This window comes from Bactrocera latifrons, unplaced genomic scaffold (assembly GCF_001853355.1).
Source record: "Bactrocera latifrons isolate USDA-ARS-PBARC rearing strain unplaced genomic scaffold, ASM185335v1 scaffold_229, whole genome shotgun sequence".
NCBI lineage: Eukaryota > Metazoa > Arthropoda > Insecta > Diptera > Tephritidae > Bactrocera > Bactrocera latifrons.
This window is the reverse complement of record NW_017535841.1, coordinates 220,382-233,426: the sequence shown is the minus strand read 5'-3', so window position 1 is coordinate 233,426 and position 13,045 is coordinate 220,382. Positions and strand designations below refer to the sequence as shown.

General features: G+C 35.4%; 2 protein-coding genes across 13 annotated transcripts in view; both read right to left on the bottom strand.

Annotated features, from left to right (window-relative positions):
- LOC108968753 (voltage-dependent L-type calcium channel subunit beta-2) overlaps positions 1 to 13,045 on the bottom strand; it is a 393,950-nt gene that overhangs the window by 163,715 nt on the left and 217,190 nt on the right. The gene's annotated exons all lie outside the window — the stretch shown is intronic.
- LOC108968754 lies at positions 7,271 to 8,567 on the bottom strand. The gene is made up of 2 exons (XM_018932986.1): positions 8,397 to 8,567; positions 7,271 to 8,029 (listed from the first exon to the last, which is right to left on the bottom strand). Exons 1-2 carry the CDS (start codon positions 8,403 to 8,405, stop codon positions 7,415 to 7,417), a joined length of 624 nt encoding a protein of 207 aa, XP_018788531.1. The 5' UTR covers positions 8,406 to 8,567; the 3' UTR covers positions 7,271 to 7,414.

Sequence of the window (13,045 nt, the reverse complement as noted above, 5' to 3'; positions counted from 1 at the left end):
GCGGAGGAAATGGATGCACCTTCTTGGTGTATCCGATTTAAATAATACATTTGTATGCCTGCGCTAGGCATTTCTCGCTTCACCCCTATAAAAATTTGTTAATGCCAACTGTGGTGATAGTTTCGGACTGTGGTACATTAGTTAAAGGTAGTTTTTGCGAACCTGACGAACAGGACAATGTAAATACTTTAGGTCCTATAGAGTCTATTTCCAACACTTTCGGTGACGAGGTAGGAGACTGTACTTCGTGTTCACATGAAGGGCATGAGAAGGTGTCCCTTCATTACAAAAGAAGAACACTCATATTCCTTACTTTTAGGAAGTTTAGATAATAGGGCGATAAATAGCAAAACGCAAACATATGCGTACCTAAGTGAAATGACACCTAGGAAAAGAAAATTTGTTAGCGAAATAGATAGCTTAAAAAAAAGAAATACAAATTTAGAAAATGAGGTGCAAGATTAAAAAAAAAAAGGAATTAGAAGAGAAGGAAAGAGAAATTGAAACCCTAAAAAGAAACAGTTTGTCTATTGAAAATAGTGAGAAAAGGCAAATTGTTGAGCTATGTAGCGAATTGCCTCCACATATTGCTGCACGTGTGAGGAATAGTTTGTTTAATACTAACCGTAATCTTCACGGTAATAGATACGATAGGGAATTAAAAACCATATGACCTGTAGCATATAGATATTTACAGCCCTATTTGGGTGATGAAAATCGTACCTCCAGAATTACTTCAAGTGCTTTAACACTTATGGTTCTCTCTTGGTCTCAAAAACTTACTTATTTTTTTGTGCATAAACCATGCAAATGAGATATTTTAAAACACTATGTATTTGAAGTTGTGACACATTTTAGGTAATAGGTTTTCACCCCTGCCATTTTGTGTATGACCAAGGGTAAAATTTTGTGCGCTTTGGCCGGGTTGTAGGAGTGACAGAAGATAGGCCATTTTTTATAGTGAATGGAGAGGAAATCGTATTTTTTTACGATTCTCCTCATAAAAAGTGCGCGAAATTGTTTGTAAAATAGCAAGATAGTAGTTAGTTTATAATTCAATTCCATAAGCAATACGCTCAAGAAAGTATTAGGTGTGCGCCTAAGATAACTTCAGAGAACTTGAGAACTACTCCGTACATGTTCATGGAAATTACGAATTTTGCCTAGGAAGGAATGGGAAGCTCTCAGTTCTAGCGCCCTTCAAAGCGTTAGTTGCAGCTTTGATTAATGATATTTCTTGGCAAACCTTTCAAAGTTTGCCAAGACCGCMCTTAGAACCACTTCAAAATATTGAAATCGCGGAAATTGATTTGAGCGAAAGTTTTTTCCTGAAAAAAAATTAATTTGTTTATTTTTGCGGCTATATGTATTCAAAGCTTTTAAAATTTCATAGTTTTTTAAGTCCGATACCTCATTTTGAAGAAGRAACTGATTCTCGTTTTCTTTTTTCTATGGAAAAAGAATATAACGACTGCAGTCTGGTCAAACCACCTACAGACTTTATAAACGTCCTCGAAAAATTAAAGAAAATATTTTGCGAGAATTTTGATTCTTCTGTCATATCCGTGTGTTTTCAAAATGTTTATTTGGAAAAATGGGGCAAATAGAGCCATTTTATTTCTGTGCTAATTCTCAGTCAGACGTTCTTAAATGTGTTTTCATTAGGATAAGAACGTATTTTCAATACAAATTTTTAATAAACAGACGAGCACAACCGCTTTCAAGCATGTGAAATTTTTATGTCTTGCACACATGTAAAATTTGTCTGAAGTCCTTTATCCGGGTGTTTGCCTGAAAAAATTTTCGTTGGTTGTCCGAGTTCTAACTTATTAACATAATTTAATTTTAACATTTTGAAGTCCTTAATTAAATATTACCATAGGAATGCACACTCGAATATTCTCGCTATTAGGCACATTCCGCATTTTTTATTGATAGGAAACACATTTTATTTAGGCTTATAATTATAAAATCGGTAGAAGAAGGGTATACTTTCATATTTTAAAAAGTACTAACATTTACTTACACACTAACACGTGAATATACGATTTCTATGCAAGAAATAGTTTGACGTTGTTTATACAAATACACCGATTGTTCGAAATATATTCCACTTGGAATTATCCTAGTCGATAATAACTTGTTTGACTCAAATTAAAATACAACTCAAATTCCTTAATTTTTAATAGCTTTCTTTTGATGAGTATTGTTTAATAATTGTTTGGCTGTTGTTCTCAGCGTTATTGCCATTATAGTAGTTTTATGCAAATATACGTAGTTCTTCCTGATGTTCTATCGTTTTTGGTGGAGCTGATTCCTCCCACTATCCCAATTCGGCATCATAATATTGCGCAGCACGATAYGGTCGAAACTTCCATGGTACCTGCTCTTCCATGGAGGTCAGTTGTACATCCAAACGACATCGATAATACATTCGCGATCGGGACGTTCCATATGTAGCTCACCATTAGGTTGTCCAGGACAGATAAGCTCAGTGAACTTGCCTTTCAATAGGAAGGTAGGATCGCAACGCATGTTTTAACGACGGCATCCCCACCATTTTTCATCTTTGCGCTTAACACGATGGAACCAGTCAATTAATTCGCTCAACTGGTAACGTTTTGGTCTGTAAGGTGGGTTGAGTGTTTAGCATATTAGAAAGAAACACCGGTTGTTTTACAGTACGTTCGCCCACAAACCAGAGTGACATGGTACGGTACTGGCGACGCCAAATGTGGGCGTAGTATCGTAGGAAACGATCTTCCGAACCATAGATATCAGCTGGCCTCTGGGAATTCATCGCGAACAGCACATTCACCTTAGCATTTGCTCTTCAAAAAGTTGTTGCGACCCTCAAACACAAAGCTATTTGGTTCGCGACTAGCCTTTAAAGCAGACAAATTAATCAAACGTTCTAAACTAGCTTMTTTGCTGATTCTATAAAAAAATTTAAAAACACATGGTACATCTTTTGAAATAAAGTTTAATTTTAGCTTACCTAGCAATGCAATACGAGCACGTCATTGAATTTAAAATTTTGTCTAGAATTCACGACCAACTAAGTTAACTATATTTGAGTACTTCGCAGCATCGCGTATCGCTTTTTTATCTTTTAAATCATAAAATTGGAACAGCACCTGACCCAATGGAAATTTGGGAACTTCTTCCAGATTCAAATAACCTAATAAGCCATAGTAAAGGATTGTTCCATGAAATAAATTCAGGCAAATTGTCTTGCACAAACCTCCGTTATGATGGCAAAAATATAAATATGGCTGTGAATGAACATATTCTGGACCCCACTATTCGGCATGGTTGCTTATTTGTTAGTAGCATATTATTACGGTTTTATATATAACCAATATTTTTGGGACAACTTTTCCATTCATTTTTAGAAAATAACACAATGCAACCATTTTCCGGTTAAAAGTCGGCCATCTTGGATTCCAATAGAAACTCAACACGGCACTCCCCTTGACGTTTCTACAGTGCTACCTCTCAGCTGTGGCTTTGTTTAAATAACATCATGCCTTGTCTACAGGCTGACCCTTTTTATGTGGAGTGGCGTGGTGTGTGTTTGAGTGTGTGGATCCTGGGCTCTCGCGTGTGGGTGGTGTTGATGTGGAGTGTGGTGATGTGGTGATGTGGAGCTGAGTGTGGCGTGTTAGTGATGGGTGTAGGTGTGGTGTGATATGGGGCAGGCGACTAAGGCTCATTTAGCCAGTTGTATACTCTTCACGGGGGACAATGACCCCTTAATACAATGAAATTATTATGTACGAACGAAGATGGAAACGGTTGAGCTGTTGTAAGAATCCACTGGATTGGAATTTGAAACGGAAGGTCAATTGAACAAAATTGTCATACTATTGAATTTGGAAAGAGTTATTACAAAAAATTTATCTAAAAATAATTTTTTTAATTTAAATTTTTAACAAATAGTTTTAAATATTTAAGAATAATATTCAATATTTTGAATTATCAATACTTTTAATCTTAATTTAATTTAGCACTAACCGGTGAACAATATTTTTTGTCAGTCCGTATTTAGCTAACACAAATAAATTCAACGGTTTTCCTGCACCTGAACATGCAACATATATGTAGTTGCCTATGAGAAAAACATGGATTTTCCAAATCTTAACAACAAATGGACATTGTTTTTCCTTTAGATTTATTAATCGTCATTACAAAAGCTAAACGATCTGGAAATTGTAATATGGTTGCTTTAAGGGGCTATACCAGTGTAACACTTTCAAAAACAACAATTTCTTTTGCTTTTTCGATAACTTATTTTCATAAAGGGGAAGGGCGTATCTTGAATAGTTTTTGGATGGCAATGTTCTAAAGAGCGACCACTCGGAGGTGCAAACATATATAAGTCAAACTTTAAACCAGTTTTTCCTAAACGGCATTTCTCAAAGTTGTTAGCGTCGTAACTCGACGAGAAATTGATTGATCGACTTCAAATTAAAACTGCGTAGTTTTGAATACATTTACATGAATACAATGACTTACGATCTTTTTGATTGGTTAAAAATTGTCAATTTGGCATTAAAAAACGACAACAAAATACGCCAGTTTCTTAATTTTTTATATTTTCAAAGACTGTAGGTCATTGTATAGGAAATATCTTTAAGTTTAATAATCTTTAAAGAACGTTTTTTTTTTTTTTTCAACTACTCATTCGACCGGAATCATACCAGCAGTTGGGGCACTTTTTTTTGGCACCTCCGAAGACAGTACATATCTCCGTTATTGTTCAACATTTTTGCAAAAAAAAAATCTTAAAATATAGCTTGAAATATACCTTATTACCATCAGAGAAGTTCGAAATATTCAATGGTGTACTTTCTCTTAAAATGCACGAAAGCTCTTAAGAATATTTCCGGTTATCTTTTTGATAGCCAAACTCCTACCATTGAATAATGGAGGTGAATTCAAATTACGAAGGAGAAACTTAGGTGAATCATTCTTTAATCGAAGATTATGTGGTGGCATTCCGAGTATATCTAGTGAATTTCAAAATTCAATTGGAAAACTTTCACTTTCATTTTCATTAAGAACAGTATCGAGTGATTTAAAGTACATCAGATCGCCTAGTAAAAACTGTTGTATTTGGAATATAGCCCGAAACTGAGAACTGAGCCAGTTATGATTCAAGTAATTACTCTGTATATTCGGAAAAATACTCTGAATCAATTAATTTTTTTCCTCAAGAACAGTGCATAATTTATTTGGCAGTTTAATGCTCTTTCAACACGGTTGCGTCGTGCCACTCTGCTTCRAGCGTTGTTGAGGTCTTTGTATATTATTTGACAGTCATAATTATCCGTTAGCTCCAAGATATTCTAACAAATGACGTTAACTTTTGGTTGGATTGAGTAAGTCTTCAATAGATGGCGCTATGTTAAAACACAAATTTAATAGCATAATAATTACGTATTGCTGAAACTGAGGTGTAAACTAAATTTATTTTGTATTTGAATATAATAATTAGTGATTATGCTATTAAATTTTCGTTTATATAAAACGTTTGTATTTTTAACATAGCGCCATCTGTTGAWTACTTACTCAATCCAATCAATAATTAGCGCCATCTGTTAGAATCTTCTTGAGCTAACAAATAATTCTGACTGTCAAATAATATATAATACAAATAATTTGCAATAATATAATATTAGCAATTATAAATGGAGATGTAAACGATGCAATTTGATCCAACTTGAAAGACGGATCGAATTGCACACGGTGTGCAATCAAATTGGTTCAGTAGTTTAGGCGTCCATCGCGAACAAACAACGTGACACGTGATTTTTATAGGTATATAAAGATTATTTATATTATTTCTGTAAATTGTTAAATTGTTGTCTCGCTTGTATTAGGTTATGTCTACTTTTAATATTCTAATATCTGATTTAACGTCTGTAACCAAATTGGCATTCTGCATTTATTTTTTCACATAGTTGGTTACCGCTGCCTCTGTGTTTTATGTTACTTACTAATAATACAATAGTACGGTAGTATTAGGTGTGGGATCTGCAAATTCATCAATTAACAGGCATCTCAATATTTCCGTACTCGCAAGTTGCTCTTTTTTCAATACATAAAACGTCAATAAACGAAGGGTACTTACAACTTATTGAAAACAAAAAAGTTTTTCCTATTACATATATGTATGTAAGAGGCATTACAGTTTTTAAACTGTCAATATATGAAACCAGGTAACTCTTGTTGCTGTCAAATAGAGCAATCAGGTTTATGCTTTGCACTGTTCGTTCTCTTTTCTCTTTCGTTTCCGTCATTGTTATAGTTGTTTCAAAAATTCAAATATTGACACTAGCTCTTTTTTTTGTGTGTTGATGACGATATGGCTTTAATAATGCTCGCACACCACAACAACTCACAAAGATCGTCAACTACGCTATGAAACATATATTTAMCGAATACTGAGAACTGCAAGCAGCGACTGCCACGTGGAGGTTATTTCCTAAGCTTCCTTGCTCAGAGCTGACTGAACTTTACAGCTATAGTAGGCACAGCTTCCAGGTATTAAATGGAAAATTGCATGCTACACAACATAAACGCACTTTTTATATTTTAATTTTTCACAATTTCAAAAAATTCAAGTATATTCTTTTAAAGGATCACTTTCACTGATCCTACCGACTGCGCCAGTAAAATTAAATAAGGTTATTTCATTTTAAATTAAAAAATTTATTATTTATTGATGGAATGCTTTAGCTTAATTGTTGACGTCCGACTGACTTAAATTTACCTTAAGACGGTGAGTCAAATTTCAGGAGAGATATAGTGGAAAAATAATAAACAAAGTAGTATATTATTTGTCCATATGTTACTTTTATATATAATATATACATATATATATATATATTGTAGGGCTATAAATCTTTTTTTTATAACCGCGAAAATTTACGAAACAGCGAAAAGTATCAGCGAAATTGTAGCAAATGGACGAGTAACGACACTGTAAGGTGGTCAGGTATTAGACTAACTTTATTTGCATAATTCTTCTCCTTAAATAATATTCTATACAATATTTCGATACTGCTAAATATGTACATAATTCCGCTTTGTATTAATTCATATATACACTRACTCACATTATACTTTGGTTTTTTTTTCTTCATATCATTTAAAAATATATGTCTTATTTGAAATAAAAAAGAATTTTTGAAAAAATTATCATACCTTGCTTACTATTTATATTTTAAGTTAAAAAATCAAATAGTTTTTGAGTGTCCCATTTTTAGTGTGAGTCAGTGTATGTATGTTATGTACTTCTAACAGTTCATAAAACTAAGTACCTACTTAACGCTATGCTTCTTCATATATAATTTAGTTATTCAAGAGGAATGTAAAAATGGGAATGCAGCAGAATGTAATATGCTGCTTACATGCTAATAGGATTAACTAATGTGCAGAAACAAACATACGTGTAATTGCGTGAGCGAAACATATCGTTAAACACAATGCAAATACAATTGTTAACTGCATTGAGTTGAATGACTCCTAGTGCTAGCTTGTGAATTGTTCGCCGAATGATTCCCTGCGTTGTTCGAATGTCCATCACACGTAGTTTAGAATCCTTTCCTGGAATACAGTTTATAACCATTCCAATAGGCCATTTTTGTAGGGGTAAGTTATGTTCATGGATGATAACCATTGAGTTGTTGTTGATTTTTGACTGTACCGAATACCACTTTGATCGTATTTGAAGTTCGTTGATATAATCATTTGACCACCTGTTCCAAAACGTCTGTTTAATGCTTGTGACTTGATTCCATCTGTTTAAGCTACTTATTTCAGCTGACAACCTTCGCTCTGGGAGTGCCCTTAGTGCGCTACCAATAATAAAATGGCCCGGAGTTAATGCTTTATAATCGTTTGGATCCGATGACAATGGTGTTAGTGGCCAAGAATTTAACACGGCTCCTATCTCAACCAGCACTGTTGTTAGTTCCTCAGCTGTGAGTCTTGCATTTTTRAAGGTACGGTTGAGATGACCCTTAGCCGAAATTAAAATTTACAAATTCATTAGCACAGTATTTTACCATTGTATCTTTGTTTTCGGTTTTAAATAAAAATGACTTTAGTTCAGATAGTTTGCTGCAAGCGCCCACAAAATGTGTTGCGTTGTCGCAAAAGTTGTCTGAGGGTAGCCCTCTCCTTCCAATCATTTGCTTCAATGATGCTAAGAACGCATCCGTGGTTAGGTCCGAYACAAGTTCGATGTGAAAGATCTCTATGTACGACTTATAAGGTGTTTTACCTCGAATACGCCAATATACGTTGACTGGTCCGCAGAAGTCAATATCTCAACGCGGAAAGGGGCGAAATTGAGTCAATCGCTCGACAGGTAACTGTCCCATTACCTGATTCATCAGCTTTTGCTTGTAACGTATACAATGTGTGCACGATCTGATGATACGTCTTGCTAAATCGCGTGCATTGACTATCCAAAACTGTCTTATTAGTGCTACGAGTGCCTTTGGTCCTGCATGGTAGTGTTTCCGATGTAGGTGGCGAGCGTAGTGTATAACGAATTCTCATTTGCTTGGCAACATCATTGGGTGTTTCCTTTATTCTGGAATATTTGCTGATTCCAATCGACCGCCAACTTTGAGTATTGGAAATTCTTCGGTATACACTAAAAACGGATTTAAATAACGCAATGGACCATTTGTCGAGAGACCTTTCTGTAAAAGATGAATGTCATTAGCAAAATGTATATGTTGAATATTGCAAATTATGAAAAGTCAGGCGTGATGCAACTATTGTGGTGGGAGAGTTGATGATTCGTCAAGTTTTGTATTATGTCGACAAATATTGATGAAACGGAACATCGAAGCTATTAATCGAAGGTTGCTAGAGTAGTTACTTCGCTGATTCACGATTTCCAAAATGTAATTGGTGCTAACGATTGATTTAAATGCAGATTTTCGCTTCTCTTCTTCGACAACTTCCATGTCGATATCATTGCAGTTCTCCTTTGGTCATTTATTTGAGTTTTCGTATAGAAACCCCGGTCCGGTGTACCATATTGAATCAGCAAGTTCCTTTAAGGTACATCCTCTAGACGCAACATCCGCCGGGTTACAATGAGTTGGTACATGTCTAAAATTAGCACCTTTGGTTAAGTCCTGGATTTCCGAAATTCAATTGCCAACAAAAGTCAAAAGTGTTGCAGAATGCATCTTCAGCCAATGTAAGACTGTTTGTGAGTCTGTCCAAAGAAAAATATTAAAAGATTTATGAGAAATTGTTGGTTTGATTTTTGTTAATAAACGAGCAAGGAGAAGAGCGCCACAAAGTTCTAATTTTGGTAACGATTGTTTTTTGATGGGTGCAACTCTGGACTTAGCAGKGAGTAAGCGAATAGTAGTAGTGCCAGATTTGTTGATAAAACGAGTATAAATTGCGCAGCCATATGCACGAATCGATGCGTCACAAAATCCATATATCTGAAGAGACTCCATATCTGCCGAAAAACAAAACCTAGGCACCTTGATTAATAAAAGATCCGATAAGGAATTCAGAAAGCCCATTCAATGTTCTGTGGCACAGATTCATCCCAATCCAGCTTTAGTAGCCATATTTCTTGCAACAAAATTTTTGAAGCTATAATAACAGGAACCAAAATACGAAGTGGGTGGTAAAGTGACGATGCAACAGAAAGGATGGAACGTTTTGTAAAACGACCAGTGAGTCCTAGTTTTGCTTCAAATGAAAAAATAAAACAACCAAGATTTTGGTTCCATTTTAGTCCAAGAGCGTTAGTGATAGACGAATCTACGTTTAGATCCTTTAAAGAGTCGTATTCTCTGATTCGATGATGATTAGAATGCCACTTTGTTAATTTAAACTTTCCTAATTCTAACAGTTGTGATACCTCTTGGTTTATCTTTAGACTGTCAGCACCGCACAGTAAGTCGTCTCCGTAAAATGATGACTTCACGATCTTTGCGCCAATTGGGAATTGTTCTGAATGGTGTTCAGCTAGGTACAACAAACTCCGTCTAGCAAGATATGGTGCAGCAGCCATTCCATACGTTACAGTATTTAGTTGGTAAGTCCGAATGTCCTCAGTCGGTGAACTCCTCCACAGAATGTATTGGAACTTTCGATCATCTTCGTGAATCATCTCCGTGATTGCAAACCTATTGAATCGGAACCGAAGAAGAAGAATAAAAAGTTCGCCTTGGATTTTAGGACTAACCATCAGAATATCTTTTAGTGATTTTTGGGATGTAGTTCGACAGGAGGCGTGAAATACGACTCGAAGCTTTGTTGTTGTACTTGTTGGTTTAAGAACGCAATGATGTGGTATAAAATAATGCGGTTCGCTCAGATTTGGATTCTCTGCAATGCTCATATGACCCAGGCTCTCGTAATCGTTCGTAAATTCAACGTACTGTGCTGTCAATTGTGGTGATTTAGCTAATCGACGTTCTTGTGCATTGAATCGTCGCAATGCCGTAGTGTATGACTCGACAACTATTCTGCCGCAAGGTCATCTTGACGCGATTGCATTGTATAAATGATCTGTTGTTCACGAATCCAAGGCTCTGGGATGGTATAAACTTCTTCCAATTTAAACAACCTTTCCAATTTTGCATCTAAAGATTCATTCGCTAAAAGTAAATAAGATGGTTTAGATATATTGCCGATATTATAGCGTCCCGAAACGATCCAACCTAAGAGCGTTTCTTGCAAGATAGGTAAATTAGACCCAATATGGATTTGACCTAGAGATAGCAGACTGAAGAACGTTTCCGTACCCAGCAACATATCGATTTTCTTTGATCTATGAAATTCATCATCAGCGAGTACTATGTTGCTTGGAATATTCCATGTTGAAATGTTGATTTCCGGATCTGGTTGATAAGCAATGTGCGATGTAATACAAAAAGTTAATGGAAGCTCGAAACCGGTGAGTTGCGACTTGATGTTAGTTGAAGTTTTGAATTTAACATTTGTTGATGACAAACCGATGCTTTGAATTTATATGTTATATTTGTTTCTTGGCAGCAGCAGCCTTTGCTAAAAATCATCTGTGATGAAATTGACTTGCGAACAGGAATCTTGCAGCGCTGTACCCAATATATAGCTAACCATTGAATCACGAACGAAAATTTTTACTGTTGCAAGGATTACGTTATCCAACGATGAATTATTCATATGTGTATGTATGGCTGCCTCCTGTGTAGGAAATAGTTGAGTAGCTGTTCGTTGGCCTGGAGGTGAACCACGGTGAAGTAAACTACGACAACACCGTGTACAAACTTTGCACCTGTGGGATGATGAACAATTGGCTACTTTAGGTCCCTTTGATAAGCAATTCATGCAAAGTCCAATTTTCTTTGCATGATCGAAACGTTGAGTTATGTTTAGCTACTTAAACCGTTCACAATTAAAAATCTTGGGGTTGTTGTTAAAACAGAATTGTCACGATATCGTAGAGTAGGAAAATGTGTAACCTTTTGGTTGAAAGCTTGATTTCGGAGTGGAGTGTTTGTTGAAACCTTGAGCTGTCGAAGTACTACCATGCGGGTTGTCGAGTGACTCCAGATACTAGCAGTGCCTTTTCAAAACTCCGATGAAATCTTCCCATGACGGCAGCGTTCTGAAATCTAGCGACTCCTTCCACCTTTTGTTGGTCTGATCATCAGATTTCTGCAATATTAGATAAATTAGCATTGCTTGAGAAATGTGCCTGTCACCACCCAGAGATATCAAAGAACCAGAAGCTTTATCAATCAAACTTCTTTGCTGAATGCCATTTGGTTTCACAACTCCTGGTAAATCAAATAGCGAATTTATTCCTTCCAAGAAAATTAGTGTTTTGTTGTCATAACGTACCTTCAATCGTTCTAACGCCTTTGGGTAGTTTTCATATGTAACCTGAAACGCATTTACAGTTTCGAAGGCTTGACCTTGCAGACAATTTCGAAAATGGTTGAATTTTTCAATATTTGTTAAATTGAACTCGTGATCAATTGTTTGTTTGAACGATGTGATAAAGTTTTGATAATTCGAATACTTGCCATCAACCGTAGGAAGCTTAAGTGGTGGAAGTTTTGAACTTGATTGTACCACGCTAATTGTATCCGAAAATGAAACGTTGTTATCTTCTGCCAGTTGCGATTGGATAACCAATTTAGTCGTTTTGTAAAGTTCTTCCAGGTCAGCACGTCCTCCGTCCTCAGCATCCAATCTTTCGATGTCCGTTTGAATTAAGAGAATCTGCTTGAAGTATGACTCCAGGATGCCTAAACAACATTTGTATTCCGCCACTGAAAGAACCTTTCCATCTGGTCGTAAGCTAGAATCGATGATATTTTAAATACGTGCGATATTTTTCTTTTCGTCCAAAGACATTGTAGAACGGGATTCTATGTGCTTTATATTGACTTCAAAATTATTTCAATTAATTATAATTACCCTTTTAGTGAGTAGTTAGGTAAAAAATGGTTAGTTAATTTATTGCAAAAAGGTATCAATGAGATTAATATTGTATATGTAAGAAATTATTAACACATAAGTCGCGCATATTGCGCGCTGGCTGATGTGACCCACGAGCCACATACGCGAATTCAGTGTAACGTTGCGAGTCTTAGAGGACACATCGTTGTAACTCGAATAAGAAAATTAATTTAAAAAAAAAAGGGGACAAAAAACAATAGCGAATAATTAACATTGAATGTTGTTTTTTTATTATTTACAGGTAGGATAAGTTCTATATTGTTATTTTAGTCTAAGTATAATTAAGTTTTTATAAAATATTAAAAATTTTGTTATTTACAGAAAAACAATTCTTGTAATTATCACTACATATTACAAAACCACAAACAATTCTTGCAGTTATCACGACGTATTATAAAACAACAAAAAATTCTTGTAGTTATCCCTACTCATTATAAAACAACATTCTCGTTTTAATTCACAATGGACAAGCTGCTTCACATTCACGATGCTATCTACTACAGATGAACCAAAGACATTAGTACTATGCGTAACCAGC